This window comes from Marmota marmota, unplaced genomic scaffold (assembly GCF_001458135.2).
Source record: "Marmota marmota marmota unplaced genomic scaffold, marMar, whole genome shotgun sequence".
Classification (NCBI taxonomy): domain Eukaryota; kingdom Metazoa; phylum Chordata; class Mammalia; order Rodentia; family Sciuridae; genus Marmota; species Marmota marmota.
Genome location: NW_026000229.1, coordinates 30,001,506 through 30,016,618, shown reverse-complemented (window position 1 = coordinate 30,016,618; position 15,113 = coordinate 30,001,506). Strand labels below are relative to the sequence as shown.

The window sequence follows — 15,113 nt, the reverse complement described above, 5'->3', positions numbered from 1 at the left end:
TGTTAAAGCTCTTTTTGTTAAAGTTCACCCATTTGCACATTGCTGACATGAAAATTCTTGGGAGAAAAATCCTGAAGTGTTCAGTTCATTTATCAACATCAATCTCACAATCATGGGATTTGAACTATAAGCATTCACATTGTTCCCACTTTATTACAATGTAAAATATGTAACAGTTCATGCCACTGTAATAAAGTATAATTGACTTTCCTTTGTGTTTCCATAGCCCAACATAATGCCTGGCACAAGCAAAAAATGTAATATAAATTTAATTGATTAAATGAACGATTGCAAAGATGAACAAACAAATTAACTTTTTATTTCCTATTACCATTGAAGACAATGTAGTGGCAAACAAGGAAAGGATATGAAATGGGTCCTACACCTAAGAGAGACAGAGGCTCTACTAACTACACAAAATTTCCAGTGGTTGGAGGAAAATGAGAGCTATTAATTAAGGAGAAATAGGTCCTAATATTAAAGAACAGTAGAAAGTGACTGCCAAAAAGTGACATTATTGAGACCATGTTGCATAACTAAATATGTATTGTTATCTTTTTTGTTTTATTTTGTTTTAGATTTAAGATTTTGTAGGGTCAATATACTATATAGATATATTTAATAAACGATATTAGGCCTGCTCAATCTGAGGTTAAAAAAGTTATATATACTTCAGTCCTACCAAATGTTATCTATTTACTTATTGTTTAATTGAACACCTTAAAAACTCATGTAAATTTGTTTGTTGTTCTAACAGAAAGAATGCAATGACGACTGCAACTTCAAAGAATTAATTTTGGAAAACCACTACAACACATATGCATCAGCTAAATGGACACACAGTGGAGGAGAAATGTTTGTTGCCTTGAATCAAAAGGGAGTTCCTGTAAGAGGGAAAAAGACAAAGAAAGAACAAAAAACAGCCCACTTTCTTCCTATGGCAATAACCTAATCATATATGGTATATAAGAAACCAGTTCCAGCAGGGAGATTTCTTTAAGTGGACTGTTTTCTTTCTTTCTTTTCTTTCTTTCCTTTTTTTTTTTTTTTTGAAGTAAACAAGAAAGGCTGGAAAACTACTGAAAAACTGATCAAGCTGGACTTGCGCATTTATGTTTATTTTAAGAGACTGCATTAAAGAAAGAGTTGAAAAATATACACAAAAATCAGATTTAGTAATAAAAGTTGTAAAAAATTGTAAAACTGGTTGTACAATCATGGTGTTAGTAATAGTAATGTTCTTCTTAAATTAATTTACCCTTAAGAGTATGGTAGATTTGATTATCTGATAATGATTATTTAAATATTCCTCTCTGCTTATAAAATGGCTGCTATAATAATAATAATAATGCAGATGATGTTATATAAGATATGTCAGACCCTAAAGGCTGCTGGAATGATTTGTCAGATAATCAAGCCAACACTAAGGAAGATGAGCAGTAATTTGAAATGCTTTCCAATGAAAAATTATAATCCACTTAAGCTCTAATCAGAAAAAAATCTATTATGGAAATGAGTAAGATAGATCATTTTACAAAATTATTGGCTTAGAACATGCTTGTACGTATTAACAAGAACAAAATTCTTAATGCTGCTCAAATTGAAAGGCTATTGCTACAAGGATGTTTTTAAAAATTTTGTATATAAAATAGCAATAATGATGATAATACTGTATTTCATCTCACTTGCCACAAAATAACATTTTATAATCCCTAGAAGTAAAATTCAGAAATGTTTAAATTTTTTCGAGTAACATAATCTATCTTTTGTACAATTCATATTTGGGAATATGACTTTTAATAATGTTCTCCCCATAAATAATCATGCTTTTTTTCTGTGGTTACAGCATTAAACTCTATTTTAAGTTGTATTTGAACTTTATTGTTTTGTTATTTAAGTTTATGTTATTTATAAAAGACAACCTTAATAAGCTGTATCTGTTTCATATGCTTTTAATTTTAAAGGAATAACAAAAGCGTCTGGCTGAACTGCAAATTTCCCCTCCCCCTTGTGACCAACACCAAGACTAGTACACAACACTGGGGCCAGCAAATTCTGGATGGCAGACAAAAATGACAGCCTGCAGCAATTCTTACAATAGAAGTCTCACAAGGAATAATACAAATATGTGAAAAATGTTTTGCCACAACACTCTCGCCAATTAAATTGGATCGTATAAGTAAAATCATTACAGATGAAAGCAGTTACAGAATTTTAAAGTTAGAATATATTTGAGAGCATGAGTAGAACTGTATCATTAAAAAAACTGTGTCTATTAAAAGTTAATTTTCTAACCTCTAGAAATATCCACCATCCAAAATATGAAAGTTATTTTCCTGTTAGATGGCAAGAGCACAATGCTCCAAATACAGAATATAGTTAGGGATATGAGCCCCTGAATACCATGAGGGCTTGAGGCGAGGCCACAGATATCGGGCTTATCAGAAAGACAAGTAACTATTTCAAAATTCTTCCTTTGGCAGATGTTGGCAGTACTTTTTATGTTGTGCTTTTAATTTCAAAATGTTTGTCATTCAATCCCTTTACATTATATAAAATATTATTTGGTAACACACCAATAAGAGAGTTATATGAAAAAGTTTTGTCAAGGGAATTTTCTTATGTTTTACCTACATGATCAGGCTTCAGGAAGCTAGGAAGAATTGCCCTTCCTCAGATAAACTCTGGGAAGATGCTACATAATTATTACTACATAATTTAAAGACCTTACCAGTCTAGATCCTTAGATCAGGCTTCTGTGACTGAAATCTTGTGAGCATATTGAGGGGAGAGGAGAACTAACATTTTTCATATTTGTTTCCTTAGTGCTTAGCAGAGTGTTTATCCATAATTGATTTTCTGGTATGAATTAAGTCAATGTTTGAATAGCAAAGAAAAGTTGTAATGAATACTTCACTTAAAATTGAAGTGAAACATCATTATGCAGAGACTTATATGGAAATAGTATATAAACACATACACAATGTAGTTAGGCAAAACCTATAGTTGTAAATCCATTTCTAGTAGTATAGGTTATCTAAAATAATCTTTCTAAAACCTTTTACTTTTAATTCTTGGTTTTTTTTGTTCTAATTTTCACATTTATCATGCAAGTTTTAGGAAATAAAATCTGTTTTATTTACATATACTTAGAGTTATAGAATCTTAAAAACTTCACGAGAACTTCATCCTTCTTAGTTATTTGTAGATCAGGAAAATGAGGGTTTTTTTTATACCCAGATAGAGGCAGAACTGTCACAAGAGTCTAGGTTACTTAGCATATGCTTCTTACTCATAGATTATTATGATTATTAGCTCATGGCCTCCTGTTTTTGTTTAGTTTTTATTTCTATTGAGAAATGATCTTTACATTTGCAAACAATTATGATCCATTTGGTAATTTACTTCATATACAATATTCATCTATACTGTGATAATTTCACCAAAAAGGAGAAAACAAATGATGCAATTCTTAATTCTGACTCTTATTCAACTTTCATGTACATCTCTTTTATAAATGGAAAGCATTGTGAAAAGTATCCTTATAAGCAACATAATCCTTTCTACAAAGCTCTTTAAGAGAGAAAATCAGGTAAACACATGGGTTTCCAGAAACAAGAAATAAAAAATTAAAAGAATATGAAATGTTAATAAAATAAATAATAAAAGTTACTTTCAATGCACTAAGTGAACTAAAACATTTTGCCATAGATAAGTCATAATAAAAGTTGGCAGCCTTTGAGTTGGTTATAAAATTTGGCGATTTAATGACAAGAGAGAAAGGATGCTGATTTTTTAGAGTGCCAAAGAACATAAAGGCTGCCTATGCAGTCTAGCTGTGATAAAAGCAATTCTGTAAATACAAAACCCTGAAGCTGTACCCTCAGATTTTCTATTAAAATACCTATAAATAGAAGAATTATAGGGTGATAATCTAGGGAATAATATAGACAGTTCACCAAAGATAGAAAGTTTCCTGAAAATCTTTTCTCTTAAAATGCCTGTGATTTTTGCATATTACTTCAAAATATGTTCATATTTATTTTAAAATAAAAATGTCTTCTACTAACACCAGTAAGCAAAATTAAAGACTCAGGACATACAAGGTTTATCATGAGGCTTTATTTACACCTCTACTCCAATACTTGGGGATAAATCAGATACAAGAGATCTTATATAGTCTAGCTTTACAATTAAGTAACACAGTACTCAAGGAATGCAAAACTTAATCTAACTTCACTATGTCCAGAAGTGATATTAAAAACATTTAATAGTGTGGGTGGTTCCTGTTCAATTTGATCATCAGAATGGATGAAGGCAACTATGACTAACTATGGATACCAGGTGATTATCAACTCTGACCATTTCTGTGATCATCTAAAATAGTTTTGGGAAAATATCTATAAATTGATCTCTCTTGTTTGTGTCTTTAACGTGTATCTTCATATCAAATAGTTAATTAAAACTTCATTTCTGTTTCAGCATTGTTGTCAGGCTTCTCTTTATTAAACCATTTTTATTCCATTATATTCTACTATATTTATTTAATACAAGGGCTGCTCCCTTCAATGAAAGTGACATGTTTCCACATATGCTCCCATCTATCCTCCAATTTGGGTTTGTCAAGAAAATTTATTCTCTTGAATTGAGGAGACTTGACAGGAAGAAAGAAATAATAAAATCCTAGTCTTCCCAACAATTTTCAATTTCTTCCTTTTTCAAATGTTTCCTCCAGGCAACCAGGTATTTACTTTTACCTGAGAAGATACCTCTTATACTTTCTTTTATTTTCTGATTATTATGTTCTCTTTTCCAAATCATCATCATTAAATATATGAGAGCCTACACAATTTTTTTTTTACAGTATCAATACCTACATCCTAATAATTGAAATGTCAGATAAATAATAATATTCAGCTTGAAGATGACAACCCTGTTCTTGATGAATCCAGCCTTGTATTAGTTATTTATTGCTGTATAACAATTAAAACTTCATTTAGCCATTTTGTGGTCCAGGAACTTGGGTATGGGTCAGCTAAATATCTCTGATTGTAATCCCTTATAAAATTGCAATCAAGTTTTTAACCAGGACTGCAGTCATCTATCTTAACACTCAATTCAAAGAGGGATCCAGCTCAGGTCCTTACTGATGATTGGCTAGACATAATTTCTTCACTGTATGGGCCTCCAATAGCACTGCCTATAATAGTATTCTGAAGAGCAAGGAACCAGAGAGTGAGAGTGCCCCAAATAGAAGTTACAGTTAAAAAAAAATTTCAAATACAATGTTTCTTTGTTTACACCTATGGGACGGTATTGCCCAAGGGCATAAGGGTACAAACATAAGAGGATCACTGAAGGCCATCATACAGACTGCCTAAAACAAGTTATAAACTAGATGCTTTTAAGACCACCATCATAATCTGCTTGAATCAAATGTATGAAATATGATATGTCAAGAGCTTTGTAATGTTTTGAACAACTAATAATAATAATAATAAAAAGACCACCATCATAAATTTGGGTTATGATTTTCAGTGGTGAGCCATTTAGCAGAAAAACAGATGACATAGGCATATTCTCTTTGGAGACAGTTTTGATCCATTCCTGAGGGATACTGTATATAGTCCTTTATTATATGGAAAATTTTAAGAAAAGGTTTGAATCACAGTCAGGACTTCTGCCCAAGTTACGGCTCCTTAGAAATCTTAAGATTGCTGGAAAACTAATAATATCACTTTTACCTCCACATGAAAGAAATAACCTGCCTTCAGACTCAGTCTGATAATAATCCCACCCTTCACTGCTTTCCTTGGGAGAGTAAGATTATAGATGTTGAATTTCCTTTCAGCCAGATAGAGTTTTATCCTAGATGGCAGAGGAAATCAGTCACAAGTTGTCTAAGACCATCTGAGCATAGGGAGTCCTAAGACGACATGAAAATCATTGATTTCAATACTAGGTACATAACAGAAGTACCTGGTGTTTTGTTTGTTTGCTTGTTTTTTGTTGTTGTTGTTGTTTTTTTAAATAATGAAGAGAAAATCCATTTTCAGGTAAATCACATTAGTATATCTAGGATGGGGCACAGGTAATGTTATTTTTATAAGTCTTAGGGGTCCTGATGTGCCTCTGCAATTGAGGTCTAATTAGAACAATAGGGGGCAGGGGTGTAAAAAACTTCCTTAGGAATTATACCTGGTTTTCTATCTTTGTCTTTTCTTTCTTAAACAGTTTGAAGAACTATTATTTAAAAATTTCTCTTGGTTTTCCTAGATCTCTTCATGTTTTACTATCATTATTGGAGTTAAAATAAAATGCAAACACCAGAAGGAGAACTACATTTGTTTTTGCATTAAAATAATTACAGAATACAAAGTGCACAAAAGTTTCCTACCCACTATAATCCATTTTCAAAGACAGCAGCTAGAGTGATTCTATTAAAATATATTTCAGATCATATAAAATTTTTCTGTTCAAAACCGCAATCATTTTCCACGTTACAGAATAGAATATCAAGTCCTTTTAGAAGTCTATGGAGTAGCATACAAAGAAAGGGATTAAAAACTTTTATGTTGAATAAGGCATGGGAAAGGCCACAGGAAAAAATAATAAAAATATAGAATTCAGATTGCTTGGCAGATATTATAGAATTTTCAGTTCATTTTAGACAAATTGAAAATGGATATTATAGACCATATTTAATGGGTATGAAAATTGTTAGAATCATACTCAAAAAAAGGCCATAGTCCTGCATCAAAATTTGACAAATGAATACACTTTTTTATATTTGCAGTAAGCATAAAATATTTAAGGCATACATCTATATCTGTATATCTCTACCTATTTATATTATATATAAAATTATTCCATACTCAAAATTTTTTCTATTAATCAATCAATTAATGGATTTGACTAGGCTAAATAAGAGGGCTTCTATTTTACTATTTTTTATATAACTCATTTGATATTGTTGTTATTTTGGTTGTTTCCAAATTTTCACTAATATACATATGAATATTTTTGCCTAAATTTCTTTATACTTCTAATTTTTTTTTCTTAGGATATTTACAAGAAATAGAATTGAAAAATTGATTTTCAGAAAGTTTTTTTTTCCAAAATATATTCCAATCAACACTAGAAAATATTATAGTATTAAATATTATTATAGTATTAAATATTAAATATTAGAAAATATTATCTTACATAAAATAAGAAAGGCACAGAATGACAAACTCTGCATGATCTCACTCAATAGAAGCTAAAAATGTTGATCACATAGAACTAGAGGGTAGCACAGAGGTCACTGGAGACTAGGAAGGGGAGATATAGAAAGGGTAGAGAACAAGTTGGAAGGGATATAGTTGGAGAGGAAAATAGTTCTAATGTCCTATTACACAGTAGGGTAACTATAGTCTATAATAACTAATTATTAATTTCCAAATAATGATAAGTGATGAGTTTGAATGTTCCAACACATAGAAATGATAATATTTGAGGAGATGGAAATGCTTAATTATCCTTATTAGATAATTACATATTTTATATATACATCAAATTATAATAATGGACTTCAAAATAAGTGCAAATATTTTATATCAATTTAAAAATAAAATCAATAAGAGAATAAAAGCTAACTAAAGTATGAGAATGAAAATTTGAATATTCATTCATTTATTGATATGCATATGCTGAGCCATCCTTCCATCCCTGGAATAATCCCACTTTCATCATGATTTATAATGTTTTTGGTATGCTGTTGGATTTGGCTTGCTAATATCTTGTTGAGGATTTTTGCTGTATTTATCATGGATATTGATCTGTAGTTTTTTTTTTTGTCTTTGTATGGTTTTATGAACAGTGTAATGCTGACATCATAGAACGTGATTGGTAGAGTTCCCCGCTTTTCATTTTTTTTTTTTGGAATAATTGAGAATAATTAGCATTAGCTTTTTAAAAAATAGTTTGGAGAATTCAGCAGTGAAGCCATCAGCTCCTGGGCTTTTCTTTGTTGGTATACTTTTAATGGTTGGTTTAATCCAGTAGCTTGTTACTTTTATGTTCAGATTTCCTATGTCTTCACGGTACAATTTTGGTAGGTTATATGTGTTCAAAAATTCATTTATTTCTTCTGTGTTTTCCAAAGTGTTGGCATATAGTTGTTCATAATAGCCTTAATAGTCCTTTATATTTCTGTGGTATCAGTTGTAACCTCTCCCTTTGAATCTCTGATTGTATTTATTTGGTATTCTTTGTTTTCTTCTTAGCTATTCTGGCTAAAGGTTTGTTGATTTTGTTTACCCTTTCAAAAACGCAACTCTTGAGTATTTTTTTTTCAGTCTCTATTTATTTCCCCTCTGATCTTTATAATTTCTTTCCTTCTACTAATTTTGGATTTGGTTTTTCCTTGCTTTTCTAGTTCCTTGAGTTGCATGTTTAGTTTGTTTATTTGAAATCTCTCTCTCTCTCTCTCTCTTTGCTTTAGGTGCTTATTACTATAAACTTTCCTCTTAATATTGCTTTGCTGTAATCCACAGGCTGTGGTAGGTTTTATATTCACTTTCATTTGTTTTAAGAAACTTCAGTTTATTTTTTGATTTCTTCATTGATCCATTGATACTTCAACAGCCTGTTAGTTTTCATGTATTTGTATAACTTCTAAAGTTCCTCTTGTTGACTTATCATTATTCCATTGTAATCAGAAAAGATACATGCTATGATTTTAATTTTTTGAAGTTATTGAGACTTGTTTTATGGGCTAGTATATTATCTATCCTGGAAAATGTTCCATGTGCTAATGAGAATAATGTAAATTCTGCAGCTGTTGGATAAAATGGTTTGCAAATGTCTATTAGGTTGACTTTAACATTTCTCTGTTGATTATTTTTGTCTGGATGATCTGTTCGTTGATGGAAGTGGGGTGCTGAAGTCCTCAGCTATTATTATATGGAAGTCTGTCTGTTTATTTTTTAGATTTAATAATATTTACTTTATATAATTGGATATCCCAGTATTGAGTGCATATATATTTTAGTTCTTATTTACTCTTGTTGAATTGATCCCTTTATTATTGCCTTGTTTATCTCTTTTTATAGTGTTGGTTTCAAGTCCATTTTATCTTATATAAATCTAGCTACTCCAGCTCCCTTTTGGTTTTCACTTGTGCGGAATATCTTTTGTCCAGCCTCTCACTTTTAATTATGTATGTATTATTGATGAAGTGAGTTTCTTATAGGCAGCATATATTTGGCTCTTGTTTTTTTTAACCCATTCAGCCACTCTATATTCTTGACTAGGAAATTTAATTTGTTTATGCATTCAAGGTTATCATTGATAAGTCAGAATTTAAACCTTCCATTTTATTTTCTAATTGCTCTATATATTTTAGTCCATTTGATTATCTTCTTATTTTTGTTGTTTGGTGGTTTTTCTTAAGTGATAAAGTTTGATTCCTTTCTCTTTTTCATTTGTGTATCTGCTTATCATTACATTTTATTCTTTCATGTGTTTTTATGACGGTAGTTATCATCTTGTCAATTTTAGATGCAGGACTCCTGTCGGCCTTGCTTTTTTGTAGGAGCAGAATAGTAATGATAAAATCCCTCAGGTTTTGCCTCTCTAGAAAAGTATTTCTTCATTTCTGAAGGACAGCTTTGCTGGGTACAATGTTCTTTGGAGTTTTTATTTTTTTATTTTTTTCTGTTCGGAAATTTGACACTGTTATCTCATTCTCCCCTGGCCTGTGAGGTTTCTGATGAGAAAACTGCTGACACTCCAGTCACCACCTTAAATGTGACTTGGTGCTTTTCTATTGATCTTTTTAGAATTCTTTCTTTGTCTTGGACTTTTTGACTGTTTGATGGTAATATGCTGCAGAGAAGACTGCTGAGAGCCAGCGAGCCATTGAGATGATGATGGTTATGTTAAGCTATGTATTCAGTTGTATATAGACCCCTGCTGTCCGCTTTAGGTGCCTGCTAGTTTGGAGTTCTCGAGGGGATTCCTGGGGAATTGGAGTTGGTTGGTGAAGTTCTGGTGGAGGCAGTTCTAGTGGGTATGGTTCCTGAGAGGGCCGAGTGGGTGGCTTCCGGGGGAGTTCGGAAATAAAGTTTGTTCCTGTTTGAGTGGCTCATGATTTGTGCCCAGAAAGACTGTGGCATTTGGTGGCCCGTGTGGGGAACGCCTGAAGCTTGGAGGTAAGTGAAATTGCTCGCCCCTGAGGGAAGGAGAAAGAATGGGTAACCATTTAAAAATTCTTCTTTCATTTTGTTTCGCTTTTGTTTTAAGTTGCCAGTCCCTGGAGATGGGTGGGACGGAAGAAAAACCGCTCACATCTGAGGAAAAACTATTTGCGTTTGAGGAACAGATAGGGAGAAAGGACAGATGGACATTTCAGGAGGATAGAAAGGCTGATATAACGAATTTTTGTTCCATTTTTGTTTCATTTTGTTTCAGTTTTGTTTTGCATTATCTTAGTGAGGGGTATCTTCATCACAGAAATATGGAATTAAAAATTAATAAGAACCAAACCGAAAGGGCATTAAGTAAAGTGCTAGAGGAAGGAGGCATCTCAGTAAAATCAAGAACAGTTAGGGCATATGTTAAGATGATACAAAGGTATAGCCCATGGTTCATTGAAGAGAGGTTGTTAAATATATAACAATGGGACCATCATGGTGAAGATTTAAAAAAGATACAAAAGGAAAGCCCAGGAACTCTGCCAGTTGGCACATTACCATTATGGACGTTGGTACAATCTTGTTTGCTTAGTCTAGGAGAAGACATCTTAAATCAAGTAAAAGAGGAAGTCTGTTGAGTTAGACAGGGGAAAAAAGTTTAGAGAAGGAGGGGCTATCCGGAGAGAAGTTACAACGGGAGGTTGCTACTAACACCTTTCTATCACCAGAGGGCGTAAGTGTCCATCCAACAGCTCCACCTATGGAGACAACATATGCTGAGTGGCCCTCAACCCCCATAGTTGATAGATGGGATCCTGAGACAGGACCTCAAAGATTAGCATGCCCTGTATTTGAGGCGGCAGGAGGGCAGTGAAATCACCATATTTTAGATTTCAAAACAGTGAAGCAGCTAAAAGAGGCTGTAACAACCTATGGTCCTCAAGCACCCTTCACTGTAAGCATGGTCGAATCCATTACCAACTTGAACATGACGCCAGCAGATTGGACTAGTATGTGTAAAGCTGTGCTAAATGGAGGACAATACCTGTTATGGAAAGTTGCCAATGAGGAATTTTGCATGGAGATGGCTAGGTGAAATGCATCAGCTGGTTATCCTCAGAGAAATTTAGATATGTTGTTAGGAAAAGGACCTTATGAGGGTCAGCTGCAACAAATTGCATATGATCCTGCTATATACTCACAAATTGCTGCAGATGTGGTTAGGGCATGGAAGACTTTACAAGGACATGGAGATTTACAAGGTCAATTATCTAAGGTAATACAAGGAGCTAATGAACCTTACACTGAATTTGTAGATAGGCTTATTCAAACAGCTACCAGAGTTTTTGGGGATACAGAACAAGCAATGCCATTAATTAAACAGCTAGCCTTTGAACAAGCAAATCGTTGGTGCAAGGAGGCCATTAGACCATGGAAACATGAAGATTTAAACACATATATTAAATTGTGTAGACATATTAATGAACAAGGGCAAGTCTTGGCAGCTGCAGTACAACAGGCTTTAGATGCCAGGCCAAAAACATGCTATAATTGTGAACAAACAGGACATTTTAAAAGGAGTTGCCCCGTAGGAGGAGGGTTTAACAAAACTAGGTACCAAATGGGTAGAATACCAGGTATTTGCCCATGATGCCATAGAGGGACATTGAATGCCGTTCTCAAACCACCATAGAGGGTACTCTGTTATCAAAAAACAGACAAGGACCAGGTGTTTACCCATGATATCATGGAGAAAAGCATCGGGCTCCATTGCCAAAAAACGGACAGGGGGGGCCCAATGCTCCGGGGCCCACGACCACAAATATACAGGGCAATGGAGGAACTCAGCAACACCATCAGGGTAGTGCCCAGGACACATTATCCATTAAATCCCTCGTCAGACAAACCAGAGGGAGCGCAGGGTTGGACATCTGCGCCTCCGCCAGAGCAGTAGTAACTCCAGAGATGGGAGTTCAAATCATTCCCACAGGGGTAAAAGGACCTCTTCCCGAAGGAACAGTAGGCTTATTATTGGGACGCAGTTCTTCTACTCTAAAAGGACTTATGATAAGTCCTGGGGTAATTGATCCTAATTATGAAGGTGAAATAAAAATTATAGCCAGTTCTCCAAGGGGTATATCAGTAATTTCACCAGGAGATAGAATAGCACAGTTATTAATAATACCCAGCCTGCATGATAAATTTTCCAGTAGTACTATAGAAAGAGGTTCCAGGGGATTAGGCTCCACAGGTGTAGATTGGGCTATGCTTTCTTTAAATTTAGATTCTCGCCCCATGCTAAAACTAAATATTCAAGGACATGAATTTAATGGGCTACTGGATACAGGTGCAGACCTTAGCATCATCTCTCGTCAAGAATGGCCAAAACATTGGCCATTACAACAAGCCACTCAAACGCTTCGAGGCCTAGGAGTGGCGACTAATCCCCATAGAAGTGCAATGGTATTAGATTGGAAGGATCCTGAAGGATGTGAAGGAACTATACAGCCATATGTATTGGATCATCTTCCCGTAAATTTATGGGGACGAGATGTCCTAGATCAATTAGGTTTGACATTAACAAATAACATCAACCAAAATGCACCCACTATTATGACTAGACAAGGTTTTAGGAAAGGAAAAAGATTAGAAAAACAAGAACAAGGTATAGCAGCACCAATACAAATAGATCAAGGAACAGACAGACATGGGTTGGATTTTCAGAAAGGGCCACTGAGACAATAAAAATTACTTGGAAATCAGAAAGACCAGTATGGGTTCCTCAGTGGCCCCTGACTAAAGAAAAGATACAAGCAGCCCATGACCTGGTCAAACAACAATTAGCAGAAGGACATATACAACCTTCTGTATCTCCCCATAATACTCCCATTTTTGTCATCAAAAAGAAATCTGGTAAATGGAGATTATTGCAAGATTTAAGAGCCATTAATAATGAGATGGTTATTATGGGACCTGCTCAATCAGGGATTCCTCAATTGTCTGCTTTGCCAAAAACCTGGTATGTTTTAGTTATAGATATTAAAGATTGTTTTTTTTCAATTCCAATTCATCCTGAGGATAGTCCACGTTTTGCATTTACTATCCCTGCACTGAATCATGAAGGTCCTGATCAGAGATATGAATGGAAAGTACTCCCTCAAGGGATGGCTAACAGCCCAACTATGTGTCAAATTTATGTTAACAAAGTAATCCAGCCACTTAGAAATCAAAATCCTGAACTACAAATATTTCACTATATGGATGATGTATTATTAGCACACAAAGATAAAAACACATTGCTAGAATGTTATGCCACACTTACAAACTTATTAAAAAATTATAATCTAGAGATAGCAATAGATAAAGTACAATTAAATTTTCCAATTAATTATTTAGGAGTTCTATTATCCTCAACCATGGTCCGTCCACCAAAAATTCAAATACGAGTAGATCAACTCAAATCACTTAATGACTTTCAAAAGTTATTAGGAGACATAAATTGGATAAGGCCTTATTTAGGTATACCAACAGGAGAGTTGGGACCTTTATTTGATATCCTAAAAGGTCCATCAGATCCAAATTCACCCCGAATGTTAACGCCTGAAGCAAGAAAGGCATTAAAAATCATTGAAACATATATGGAAAATATGCATTTGGATAGAATTGATATAAGTTTGCCTTTATTATTTATTGTACTACCAACAAAAAATATTCCTACAGGAGTATTTTGGCAAGAAGGTCCATTATTATGGATACATTTATCTTATTCTCCTAACACTATTCTTACTAGGTATCCTGAGGCTGTAGGACAATTAATACTCAAAGGAATAAAAGCAGCAAAGGGAGTGTTTGGAATTTCTCCCAATAAAATTATTACTCCATATACTATGAATCAAATTGATGAGTTAGCTAATGAGTTAAATACTTGGGCAATAATCATGTGCAAATCTAATGTTTCATTTGATAACCACTTACCATCTAATCCTTTATTGTCTTTTTGGTCATTGCATCCTGTAATTTTTCCAAAAATGACAAGAAAAACACCTATCATGAATGCTCCAAATATATTCACTGATGGGTCAAATAATGGTACAGCAGCAGTAGTTACCCCTGATCAAACTTTTACATTTTTAGTACCCAAACAATCAGCTCAAAAGGTAGAGCTTAATGCAGTTTTACAAGCTTTTGTGATGTTTAAAGATTCTGTATTTAATTTATTTTCTGATAGTCAGTATGTAGTTAATGCTATAGTATCTCTTGAAGATGCTGGTAGGATTTCCCCTTCTTCTACTGTTTTCTCTTTGCTTTCCACTATACAAAGTCTAATCTGGGACAGAAAAGATCCATTCTTTATAGGACATATCAGGGCACATACAGGATTGCCTGGAGCCCTTAGTTTGGGCAATGATTTAGCAGATAAAACTACACATGACATACATATTTTCTCTACACTAGAAGAAGCTATAAATTTTCATAAAAAGTTCCATGTCAATGCTAATACTTTACAAAAGCGTTTTAAAATAACTAAGGAACAAGCTAGACAAATAATAAAACAATGTCAAAATTGTGTGACCTTTTTACCACAAGTTAATCTTGGAGTCAATCCTAGAGGATTGATACCTAACCATATTTGGCAGATGGACGTCACACACTTGCCAGAATTTGGAAAATTAAAATATTTGCATGTTACAGTTGATACTTCTTCTGGATTTTTGATGGGCTCCCTTCATGCCGGAGAAAAAACTAAAGATGTTATAGCTCATTGCTTACAAAATTTTGCCACTGTGGGTGTTCCAAAACAGTTAAAAACAGATAATGCCCCTGGTTATACTTCTACCTCTTTTAAACAATTTTGCTCAACATTTGGCATTACTCATATAACAGGAATCCCATACAATCCACAGGGACAAGGCATAGTTGAAAGAGCTCATCAAA

General features: G+C 33.7%; 1 protein-coding gene across 1 annotated transcript in view; it reads left to right on the top strand.

Moving 5' to 3' along the window:
• The window catches only part of Fgf7 (fibroblast growth factor 7), a 54,979-nt gene extending 53,045 nt beyond the window's left edge, over window positions 1–1,934 (top strand). The window contains exon 4 of the mRNA XM_015480684.2: window positions 758–1,934. Within this exon, the coding sequence (XP_015336170.1) occupies window positions 758–952 (195 nt within the window). The 3' untranslated portion in view covers window positions 953–1,934. The remainder of the gene's footprint in view (window positions 1–757) is intronic.
• The last annotated feature ends 13,179 nt before the right edge of the window (window positions 1,935–15,113 follow it).